Genomic DNA, 12,690 nt, shown 5'->3' with positions numbered 1-12,690 from the left:
ATATTTGACCAACAACAAATTTTCGGTGCATATTCCCCTGCTTTCACCCCTTCTCATTACTTGGGCAATGTGCGTTTTGGGGAGGCCTCTTTGGTTCTTGCGCACAGTACCGCAAGCTGCTGTACCTCTTGAACCAAGGGCCTTAAACAGGGGGATGCTGGTGTAAAAGTTATCCACATAGAGGTGATAACCCTTATCCAGGAAGGGGTGCATTAAATCCCAGACAATTTTTCCACTAACACCTACGAGGGAGGGGGGGCATTCTGGTGGTTCAATTCTTGAATCCTTCCCTTCATATACCCTAAACTTGTGGGTGTACCCTGTGGTGCTTTCACACAGCTTATACATTTTTATCCCATACCTTGCCCTCTTACTGGGAAGGTACTGGCGGAATTTAACCCTTCCTTTAAAATGTATAAGGGACTCGTCGATACTAATACATTTATCAGGGATGTATAGCTCTGCAAATTTGGCACTGAAATGATCAATGACCGGCCTGACTTTGAATAGCCTGTCAAAGGTGGGATCATCTCTGGGTGGGCACTGTGCATTATCGGTGTAATGTATAAATTTATGGATTGCCTCAAAACGAGCCCGGGGCATGGCCATACGGTGAAATGGGGTGCTGTACAGAACATCTGTACTCCAATATTGCCTAATTTGTGGCTTTTTTACTATGCCCATATGTAACACCAGACCCCAAAACGTCATCCTCTCTACTGCATCTACAGGGGTCCACCTAGCAAATGATGACGTGGGGTTTTGAGCAATAAACTGCTGGGCATATAAATTAGTTTGGTCCACCATTAAATTTATAAAATCATCAGAGAAAAATAATTTAAAAATGTCAATTTCTCTGAGACCTGTTGAATCAAATTGGATTCCTGGGATGGCCAAAAACTCAGGAACCTGGGGCTCAAAATTGTCTGGTGGTGGGGTCCATACGAGATCAATTATTGGGGGGGGGGTCTCAGCTGCTCTACGGGGGCGTCTTTGAGGGGGTCCCTCATCATCAGAGGAGGAAGAGGAGCTTAAGACAAATCCTTCAAATTCCCCGCTTGCCTCACTGGCTGTGTCAGAGTCAGAGGCAAGCATGGCATATGCCTCCTCCACCGAATACATTCTCCTGGATGACTGGGACGACATTTGGGATGACATTTGGGATGCCATTTATATTTTTGTGTTACTGGTAGTGAAATGTTTCAACACGTGTATAGTGTAGGGGGGGGTACAAACTTTATTTCAACCCGGGGGGTATGTAGTGTGTAGTGTGTATGTATGTAGTGCAGAAAAAAAAAAATACAAAAATAAAAAAATTGAAGGGTTCAAAAAAAAAAAAAAAAAATGGAAGGGGTTAAAAAAAAAAAAATGGAAGGGGTTAAAAAAAAAAAATGGAAGGGGTTCAAAAAAAAAATAATGGAAGGGGTTAAAAAAAAAAAAGGTCCTGCGCCAAAAATTGAGCACAGATGTTGGTCAGTAACGTCCGTCACTGAACAGCGCTCAAAGGCAACAGGAATTTGATCAAAAAAAAAAAAATAGATCAACCCTGTGCCGAAAAAGCTGATCAGTGATGTACGTCACTGATCAGCGCACAGTGGCCACAGGACACACACAAAATCACAGTGTGTGTAAAAAAAAAAATGTAAAAAAGACCCCACAGCACTCACAAAAAATAAAAAAAGGTGATCAGTGATGCGACACTGATTACCAGTGAGGGGCAGCAGGTGCACAACCTTTGGTGGTACTGACAGGTATATATATAAAAAAAAACCTCTGCACCCCTAAAAAGTTGCTGATCACCTCAGATATAGTGATCAGCACAAAAGGCGGGGGCAGCAGACACAAAATTTAGCACTCTCTATCACTCTCTGTCACTATCTCTCTCTATCTCTCTATCTCTCACTATCTATCACTCTATGACACTGCAGCAGCAGCACTGACAGGTATATCTATATATAAAAAAAAACCTGCGCCCCCAAAAAGTTGCTGATCAGTTAATTTATACTGATCAGCACAAAAGGGGGGGCAGCAGTCAGTTATATAAAAAATATATAGCACAATCTGTCACTATCTCTCTATCTCTCTCTCTCTATCTCTCTCTATCTCTATCTATCTATAGCTCTATCACACTGCAGCAGCACAAAATATAGCACTAGGCCTCTCTATCTCTCTCTATCTCTCTCTATCTCTTTCAGTTATATAAAAAATATATAGCACAATCTGTCACTATCTCTCTCTCTATCTCTCTCTCTATCTCTCTATCTATAGCTCTATCACACTGCAGCAGCACAAAATATAGCACTAGGCCTCTCTATCTCTCTCTATCTCTCTCTATCTCTCTCTCTCTAACTCTCTCTCTATCTAATAAATCGCAGCAGCACAAGATGTCACAGGATGTCACAAGATGTCACAAGCATAAGCAATATCAATGATCAGGTAAGTATTTTGGATGGGTTCTGGTCAGTATAGGCGGCAGCTGGGCACGGTGACCGCACTGCACGCTATTCCAGACCGGAATGGCGTCTGCAGTGCAGTCACCGTTAGTTTAAACCCCCCTCCATGGCTGTGATTGGTCCGTCGGTCCGACGAACCAATCACGGCCTTTGGGGGCGGGAGGGGTGAGGTGGGGTGACACCAGTGTCACCCTTACACCCCGCGGTGATTGGTGCTGTACTTTACAGCACCAATCACCTCCGATCCTGTGTCACCGGCGAACGTTATTCGCCGGTGACACAGAAAACGCTGTGAATGGCTGTTCACAATGAACAGCCAATCACAGCGATCGCCGACGGGGGGGCGGCATCGCCGCCCCCCCTGGGCATGCACGGACATGTCTGCTGTCAGGGACAGCAGACATCGTCCCTCTGTCACTGCGTCTCTAGACGCAGTGACAGTTTTAAGCCATGACGTATATATACGTCAACGGTCGGGAAGTACTTCCCGGCCATGACGTATATATACGTCAAATGTCGTGAAGGGGTTAAGTGGGAGATTGCTGGTTCTTGCAACTACAGAGGACCTAGAATGAGAACTAGCTGTAGATAAGAAATATGCCACATATTTAGGTTTACTGAGAATCACTAAAAGTTTAGCTAGTAATAAATAAAATGTAATAGAGCACTGTTTTTACATTTAATTAACTGTTCATGTAAAGAAGGTCAAAACATTTAAGCATAGTATATGGATCAAAGTAAAGGTTTCTTGAAGAATATACTGTAGGTATAGTATGTATGTATTATATATCGTATTAAACCACTAGGGGGCTCTCAAGCATCATATAAGAATATATTTAGAAGATTATTTTGCAGGGTAGATTATAAAAGGAGAACATTAGTTCTGTACACTACGGGGCTGTGGCAGAGTTGAATGTATGCCCGTTACTATAGCATAACTTGAGTGCATATGCATGTAATGGACGCACACAGTCATGTGCGAGTGTAATTTGATTAGAACTATACCTACGACCAAAGAGGTGGGACTGGTAGTAACATAGGCATAGTTTAGTGCAGGGCTGGGCAACACCGGCCCTCCAGATGTTAATGAACTACACATCCCAGGATGCTTTGCATTAGTTTTGCTATGTGGCCATGCTGAAACGGATGCAAGGCATGCTGGGATGTGTAGTTCATCAACATCTGGAGGGCCGGTGTTGCCCAGCCCTGGTTTAGTGAGAGATATACAAACCCAGACACAAATAAGAATGGGTATGGGTCTTTTTCTAGTGTCGATCTTTAGTGGTCTGCCTAATGCATGTCGACCTTTGTACTCTCGACCTAGTGACTGTATCCCGTAAAAACATGCCTATTGGGCTGGGCACATGCCTTGGGCAATCAAAGGGCCACCATCTGGTATTACCCCACACAGACCACCAGATTGTCTAAACTCTGGAAACATGAAGACATGTGTGAGCGGCGCTGGGACCGGGCATCACATCCCACAGCTGATGGAGAAGATACTGCATCTTTTCAATCTACGTGTCAGCCATGAGCCATCCAAGAGCGTCTGCTGTGAGCAAATTGCGGTCGGTACAACATTACTCTGTCCATTCACTTCAGCTTTGATTAACTTGTTTAAAGTTATTATACTGACAAAGGGTCAACACAGAAGAGCTTATTAAATAGGCATTGGAAGACAGAAGAAAACTTGGTCAAGTTGGAAGACTCCAGAAAGCCTAAACTTACACTGGCCTCTGTGCTGTTCAGGTGAAATCCAAGAGTGAGGTAACAGGTGGAATCAAACCAGCCCTGAGAGGCAAGTCATGGTCCAGCCCTATGCAAGCTGAGATGTGATACATCTGTGAGGAAGGGCAGCGCAGAGAATACTCCTCTGTGCTTACCAAGATCAGCAGAACGGGTAAGATTCCCATGGGACACCCTTTCCTTATTACCACCCAAGACCATCAGTGTGTCAGGCAGGTGGCACATAGTTTGGCGGTAGGACTGTAGAAATGGTAGGTAGAGGGGCACCATCTAAAATCTTGCACCAAATTGATCAGGATCAGTGCATCTCTTTTGCACTAATTAAAAAGTCAGATTCAAATGCTTACAAATCAATAAACCAAATGTACAGTGCTCGAAAATATACTTGGTTTCTGTGCCTGTTCCCTTTGAGCATGTGTTTCCATGCAATCATTCCGCATCAAGCTACTAAAATCAGTAGACCAGGTAAAAAAAATGACACAGAACATGCAGGTTATTCGGGCAAATTAAAAAGTGCTTATACTGTGACTTACACCATTGCATTCAAATAATAAATGCAGAATACTTGCCCTATATTAATAACTATCTTTTAATTACACCAATGAGGTGTTTTTAAAAATCTAGTAAATCAAGAGCACAAAGTGAGGCAAATTAGGATATTGGTGATGCAATAAATATTGTTAGTAAAGGTGAGGGACCTGTACTATCCAATTCCACTAGCACCTAATCTAAGAATACTGTAGCTCTAAGTACAATATTACAAAGACTGCATGTGTTCAAACAGCATGCTGGGAGCTCAGTTCTGGACACACACACACACACACACACACACTATAGCTTGCTCTGTGTGTGTATAGATCTTTAGGCATACATACTTTATTACTGTACATCACTTGATGCTGACATTACTTTACTTCTGTGCCCCTCTTCAAACACATTTAATACAACGGTCAGAATTTTATGCTCTGGACTTCCTTGCCAGTGGCAGTTGCAGAGGTGGGGCTGTAGCACAGTACAAAATTCAAATAGGGGAGCCAAACCAACTACCATCCCAAACACTACAGTCCAGGACTCTTTGGAAGAAGATGTGGCCCTTTATTTGAATGTGCTGCTGCCACGACATCTGCAACTGCCACTGGCAAGAAAGTCCAGGAATAGAGCATTTTGCCCCTCCAGGAATGGATCATGTTGGAAGGTATGCAATTTAAATGCCATAGTGGGAATACTAAAAACACATCCAATTATACATGTATAGCAAGTTTGATATGGTTTATATTATACTATGAAACATATATGCAATTCTAGGTGCATTGTATGACTTGGTAAACTTGACTGGTGCACGGGGAAAAAAAGGTGAATATTTCAAACCCCTGTGATAAATTCATTCCCATATGCTATATAAATATATGTAAAATATGCTTTAAAAAAAATACATCTTCATACCTCACGACTTCTGTATTTGCCAATTAACAATGTATAATGGTTGCAACTGGATATTAGAAATAGAGCCAAGTGGAAGTGATTGATAAACAACATTCTTTGAGTTAAATAGAAAAGATGGCTGTATGTCAGCACAGCAAAAATAAGTATTAGAAGTCACCCTGGATAGCCATGACCTGTATGAAATCACTTATCCTGCACAGTATGTGTAATCATACCAGCACTAAACTAACATAGCTGCCGGAACGGCTACTTCCACGCAATCGTCAGTGTACACAATTTCTGCTTTGTGACTAACACAATGATATTACAAGCAGTACACTGGTGTCACCTCTTTTGCTTTCACGCCTCACTGTCTGGCTGATGTGTTCATATACTCGCTACACTGAACAATGCGTTGGGAGATGTGAGATCACAGATATCTGTTATTTGTTATTTATAAAGGTAGTCATAGGGTTCCAGTTGTCAGCAACAATTATTATAAGCAGGCAGTGATACTAATGAACATGCCATTGATGGTAACATAAATTACCTTTCTGGCGCAAACTAGCAACAGTCCTCTCCGTCGCAGCTTCCTCTTCTGTTGCTGACAGCCTACCATTGGCAGCAGTCTGCATGCTCACCATGCAGGGACTATTAAAAGCCTGTAAGGCCTCACTGAAGCCAAATAAGCTTAATTGCCAGCAATGGGGAACATAATGCCAAGGCCATCTATAAAGTGACAAACAGCAGTAAGCGAAGCTTACTGTAGTTTGTTTAATAGTAAACGGTGGACATAATTCAGTGTGCTAAAGGGGTTATCACTCATTGTTAAATAGGGTCCTTATTTCCATAGTCACTGTCACAGAAGTGCCAACTCTAAGAGTTATGGGGTATCAAGCATAAATATGTGGTCAGAGACCAAATACTTTGCAAAGTACCGAAGTTCAGTACTCTGCCCATGTGCAGTACAGGCGTGCCATGTCGGTAGCAGACTAACTGTAGACTGATAGCCATTCTACTGCCATTTCATGATTTTGGGCAGGGCAGAATGGTCAGTTTCCCAAAACGGGCGCATCGTCTCAGTTTTGAGGGAGTAACAAAGCCAGGATCTCTGTCAGAAGAAAGATATTTCCTGGCCTCTTCATTGCAACTGCGGCGGCTGACTTCTGTCGGCCCATGGCGTTGCAAATTATTTGATGATGCAGCGCGGATCACTAAAGCAAGCAGGAGAGGTCTACTTATAGAAGATGCCTCCTGCTGCATTACAGTACTAGTCTATTGCTGCTGCTTCCATGCCTCTATGACCACTTCTGAATCAGCCCCAAGATGCGGTGTTATGCGCTAGCCTCAGCTGCACATAATTCTATGGTTGCTGAATCTATATCTACCCCCAGTTAGCTCTGGAAGTAACTGCTCCTTTGTGAAGTTTGTAGCCTTTGTCCACAACTCCTTCTCTGTCCCTAGGCAAAACCAAAACTTCAAGAATAGCTGAATGGTAATATGGGTTGTCTAGCCCGGAAAATCCCATTAAACGCTACCGTAGATTAGCAGCTGACTCACAGTTTTTAAAAATTCCCAACATGGTTCACTGCTGTCAATAATTATGATCTCAGCCAGATAGAGTGCATTTTGAAATCAACTTGTGAAGTTCCAAAAATGTGTGGGGTTAGGCCAGTGGTTTTTAGGGTCAAAGAGCCATTCTAGTCACACCATGCCATGGCTGTCTTGTGTGACTTTTCCTAGAAAACACTAACAAGGTGGTCCATGTGCAGATACAACCACACACAGAATTCATGCATGCAGCATTTTAATCAGCAAGGTCTGCTTGTGTGTGTTATCACACATTGGTATGAATAAGATGTCTTTTTTACATAAAATCATGCCAACTTTAGCATAGTTGAATGGAAACTGCTGGCTCACTCAAGCTACGCATGGCGTATTGAGGCTACATGTATGAGGACACATCTGTATGTGGCCAGTGAAAAGAAGGACAGTCATGCATCCCAAATACATTTTTAAAGCAAATATCTGAAGTTTATCTGGCAAAGGCAGATTGGGCATTCATATACATGTAATGGTGGCTCTGCAGGCAACTGTTTATCCCTGGTTCACGATTATAAACATAGGTTGAACTAGATGGACGCAAGTCTTTATTCAGCCTCACCTACTATGTATCTAGCTGCACAAGTAATAACACAGCAGAAGTTCCAGTTTAAATCTACATATCTTGACAAATAATTTTAATGTAGTTCGTTCGATCCAATCCAGGTCTATTCAGAATGATTTCCCAGTATATACCACAAAGGATACAGCTTTGTCTGATCTCAAATAATGTAATATAAATTGCATTTTAAGAGACTTGACATTACAGTTCACTTTCACGCTCAACATGTGTGATTCACAGCTTTGAGATTAGCTAAGTGAAGAGAATAGATGTTCTGCATAACAAATGACTTCAAAGCTGTGAGAAGCACCTTCTGTATGTGGCTCAGCACTTTCCTGGGAAGAAATATTGGATGAAAGAGACAGGAATGTTTACAGATAAAAAGATTCAGACATGTCTCACAGCTCTCTTTATATAGAGAATGATCTTAACTACAAAGGGCAAATCGGTACATTTAACATTTCTGCAGCTAAAGTGATGCCAGTGTTGGTGAAAATCCAAATCATTTTACTTTTAAACTGGAACACAAACATCAGAGAAAATTTCAGAATAGGATTATAATTTTTTAAATTCGATGTCTGGTATCCAAGCCAAATAATCTGTACATTACCGAATGCCATAGTGCAGTGGTTCCCAAACATTCTTTAATCAAAATGTCCTAAAATATCAGTTTTTCACATGGCACCCCTAAACCAAAAGTTTTACTAATAAAAAAATATAAAGCAAAATAAAGTTGAATTTTAAAAAATAAATAAATTCAGATTTTTTTTTTCATGTAAGTGCTATAAATTGTGCTTACCTGTGACCCTTAGGTTCAGTTTGGCCACATATTTTATGATTGGAAGCCAGAACTGGGTTTGCCTACCAATTTGACCTTAATAATTTGACTTGGTCCAGGACCACCAACACAAAGAACCCTTGCAAGTGTTCCTCTGCAGACCAGGGTTCTACAGTACACAGTTTTCGAACCATGCCATAGGGCAGGGCTGGGCAACACCGGCCCTCCAGATGTTGATGAACTACACATCCAAGCATGCCTTGCATCAGTTTCAGCATGGCCACATAGCAAAACTAATGCAAAGCATCCTGGGATGTGTAGTTCATTAACATCTGGAGGGCCGGTGTTGCCCAGCCCTGCCATAGGGTGTGAACTTGGGTCCTCAATGGCATGGACTTGGAAGGAAAGCTCCAAAGCAGAAATGTGCAATGTGAGTGTTTTTGACACCAGGTATGGTTCCCAAACATCTTTAGAGAGTCCCACTAATTGTCAGATATGCAATATACAGATGTCTCCTTATACATCGTGCCTCAGTATGCCATGCTCAGGGAGATAGTTGGCAGGAGTGAGCTGGTAGTTAATTGGCACCTCTGCAAACATTGGGTATCTTTTTTGCCTAATCAGTATGCACATAGGACCCATTAGCTTCTTCTAATTAAAGTGAAATGTGGCATGCCTATATTCTACGTGCAACTGTGGTTGTATCTGTAAATGCTACCTTACATCAAATGGATTTAGGTGTGAGTCCCAAACCCAAATTATAACTTATTTCTAAACGAAGGAGCGTGATATATTACCCCATTTTATAATCTGGTCTTATTGTTCTGTAATTGTATTACAATAATATGTATTGTTATGTCATTTGATTTTCTATTTGATAGACAATGATTATGTTCTAGAATTAGTATTTTCTTTCAGCTCTATAACAAAATCATGGGACGCAGTCAATTTACTAAGTCTAAATACCAACGGATAAAATACCAACAACCATTGGCAGTCAAAATTAAGGCAGGTTAATAATGCAGACATTCATTATGCTGACATTGTCAAAATTCCAACATTTAAAATGTCGACATTTCAAAACGTCAACATGGGGTTGTCATGTTTTTTTTCATTGAAGTTAGATCCAAGTGGGCATTATAGAACTGCTCACTGCAATATATTATAAAACGATCTGGAGGACAGTCTAAGTTTACATATTATAAAACTATAATGTGGCACAATATGATGTGGGGGCACTATGGTTTACTGTGTGGTATGAGTACTGGTAGCCCTACAATGTGACATAATGTGAACAAGGGCACTACTATGATTCAGAAAATTAACTAGGGTATTATCTTGGGGCACAAAATTAGGAGGTGTTGCAGAAAGGGGTCTAATAAAACCATTGGCACAGGGACCCCTTCAAAATATTGCTTTTGTGGGGTCCACAAAGTTCTGACTACATCTGTAATCTAAATGATCTAAATAACAGAACATTAGCCCTTTGAGAGATGTTGATGTTGGCAGGGGATAGCGCTTCCCCTGATCTAGGACACCCGCTGAGCGGGTGTCTAGCATGCAGCGATGTGGGGCAGGAGGCATAGCGCAGCTACGATATTTCATAGTGCGCGCCTGCCTCCCGCCTAATTTATGAACGGTCTGCATCGCTTACCGTTCCGCCGCCTGCAGCTATGGACTTGGTCAGCTGCAAATGGCGATGCCCTATGCCCACAGCAGGGACAGCGCTGTCCCTGCTGCTGGCTCTGAGCTGCTCTGGGGATCTCGCGAGAGTAGCGAGATCCCGCGCATGCGCATTGCGCTGGCCGGGGGAAAAGAGACAGCGCATCAGTATTAACTGAGTATTAACTGATGCGCTGTCTCCAGGAGGGTCATCGCCGGAGGGGTGAGTTAGTGCTCCCGGCAAGATATTGATATATCTTGTTGGTGGCCCCTCCTTCTTCGCCTCGCTAATGAGACGAAGCAGGAACTGGTATAGCGGTGCGTTCATAATAAATCTACCCCTACATTTCCAATATAAGAAGGTAAACAATACAGTATATTATGATAAATAAAAACGTCTGCTTGGCAATGTTCACACCAATATTGACAAACTCACTTGGCACTGGAAGGGTTATACAAAGCAAGCAGGATTTGTTTTTGTGCTGCATAGACCTTACTCACCATTATATCCTGGAACAGGCTTTCCTGCTTGTCCTGCTGGTGGTCTCAGGGAATTTCCAAGCCCTATACATGTAGCTGTAATAGGAGATCCCGTTTCTAGGCACAAAAGAAAAGGGATTTCATTATAAAACAAATACCGTCTGATCTACAATGTGATTCTAGAAACACTTTCATACTTTATAAGAAAGTGCATCTAAATCTATAATAAGGGACTGCCATTCTGCACCTAACTTTACATGCCAGGAAGTGTCTCACCTCAATTCCCTACTCATTATACTTGTGCACAGTTTATGGATCACATTTCTAGCTTGGCTCCTAAATCTGTGCATGCTAGCTAAATTTTGGAATGCATTTAGGACTGACCTCCAAAAAATGACAGGCCAAATTAGTGCATCAGATGTATCTGATCTGTTCCAAGAGTCAGTGTCTATAATTTAAACTGGATTCTAAATGCCTTGCCGATTGACATAACTGGATCCCTTCACCACACAGAAAAATGTGTTACTTAAAGATAAGGCAAAGAATCTTGAGAACCTGAGACCGAGGGGGTATTCAATTCCGGGTCACGACTGTCGGGAATGTCATGAATAGGCATCCACCGATATTTTCCTCGTCGAAAATAGCGGTGGGGATTGAATACCTGAGTCAGTTAACGCTACAGGTCTTGAAGGCTATTTTGTAAAGTTCTTTAAATCTCTGGTTCCACTTCTTTATCTATAGAAAATGGACTGTGTGGGGTGTCCGCCCCAAACTTGCAGACTTTGACCCTCTTATGGGTAATATTTTAAAATTTAACTCCTTCATTACAAAACGACAGTGTTGTTTCAGCATGGAGGAATGCACATGTCTTTTGTGAAGGCATTAGTATTGAAGTATTCCAAGATTTCGCCTGTCAACTGCTAGATGTCATGATCTTTGGGATGCTACCAGGAGTATCAGAGGAAATTTTCCGTTTTGCATGTCAGTGGTCGCCAGGTCAGGCTTCGGTCCTTGATTCCAGAGAAGGTAGATATCTGCTCCAGAAACTTGAACTGGTTCCATGCCACCCATATTTTCGCAGATGAAGGTTTTTGGCGTATCCTCATTATCTGATTGCTTCACATGGTTTATTTCTAATCACTGATAGTTTAACAAATTACGGTTTTTTTAAGTCATATTTATCTTTTCTAGCAACTTTGTTTTGTTGTCAGACATTTCTATGACTTGACTTCCTTCATTTTCTTAGGGTCGTTTTGGCTTTCCCCTTGTTTGGAATTTTCTAAACAGTTCCTGGCTATTCAACAAAGAGCAATTTATATCTTAGGCCAGAGTATTATCATTGCAACTGATGTTAGGAGTACAGATGTTGTGCATATGGAGATTGACTATTCTACTCAACAGGACCTAATCTATTAGCAATACTGGTCTGTTACAAACAACCAATCTGTGGCCACAGTTTGATGTTGATGATAATGGTTATAATTATGATTAATATGTATTAATTTATTGTATTTATTGGCTGTTGCAATCTCTGTAATTACCATGATGGGGAGGCAGCAGTATAGTTGACATTTTTGAAGTTTTGCTCTAGATAAGTTGGTGTAACTGACTCAGCACTATATTGTATTGTGTGTTTTAGATGGCCCTGGCTTGTTCTGCGTTATGGAGGGGTTTGAAAAACTGACCTGTACTTTAACATTCTTTATTATACAGATGTTTTCACATATATTTATTCTATATGTAATACAAGTGGCATAATACATTGGGGAGTATTCAATGCAATTTTTCTCCATGTGCAGCGAATCCGGTTTAGGATTCGCTGTACATTCGCAGGGTTCCGGAGGGATGCAGCATTCGCTGCCAGCCCTCCCTGTCACCCGAAGGGGCTTGCTGCCCCATACGGCGAATTTTAACCCCTACAGCAAATGCTGCAGGGACCCGGGGGACTGCGGCAGGCAGGTAGATGTAAGCTTCCCCACCTGCTC

At 41.8% G+C, this 12,690-nt stretch overlaps 1 protein-coding gene across 4 annotated transcripts in view; it reads right to left on the bottom strand.

The window, feature by feature from the left end:
* ACSS3 (acyl-CoA synthetase short chain family member 3) overlaps positions 1 to 12,690 on the bottom strand; it is a 137,748-nt gene that overhangs the window by 19,360 nt on the left and 105,698 nt on the right. For all 4 annotated transcript variants that reach the window (XM_083182318.1, XM_083182317.1, XM_083182319.1 and 1 more), the window contains exon 11: positions 10,727 to 10,822. In XM_083182318.1, coding sequence (XP_083038444.1) covers positions 10,727 to 10,822 — 96 coding nt within the window. The remainder of the gene's footprint in view (positions 1 to 10,726; positions 10,823 to 12,690) is intronic.

This window comes from Crinia signifera, chromosome 4, assembly GCF_055691185.1.
Source record: "Crinia signifera chromosome 4, ASM5569118v1, whole genome shotgun sequence".
NCBI lineage: Eukaryota > Metazoa > Chordata > Amphibia > Anura > Myobatrachidae > Crinia > Crinia signifera.
The sequence above is the reverse complement of the archived record's forward strand: the minus strand, read 5'-3'. Positions and strand labels throughout refer to the sequence as shown.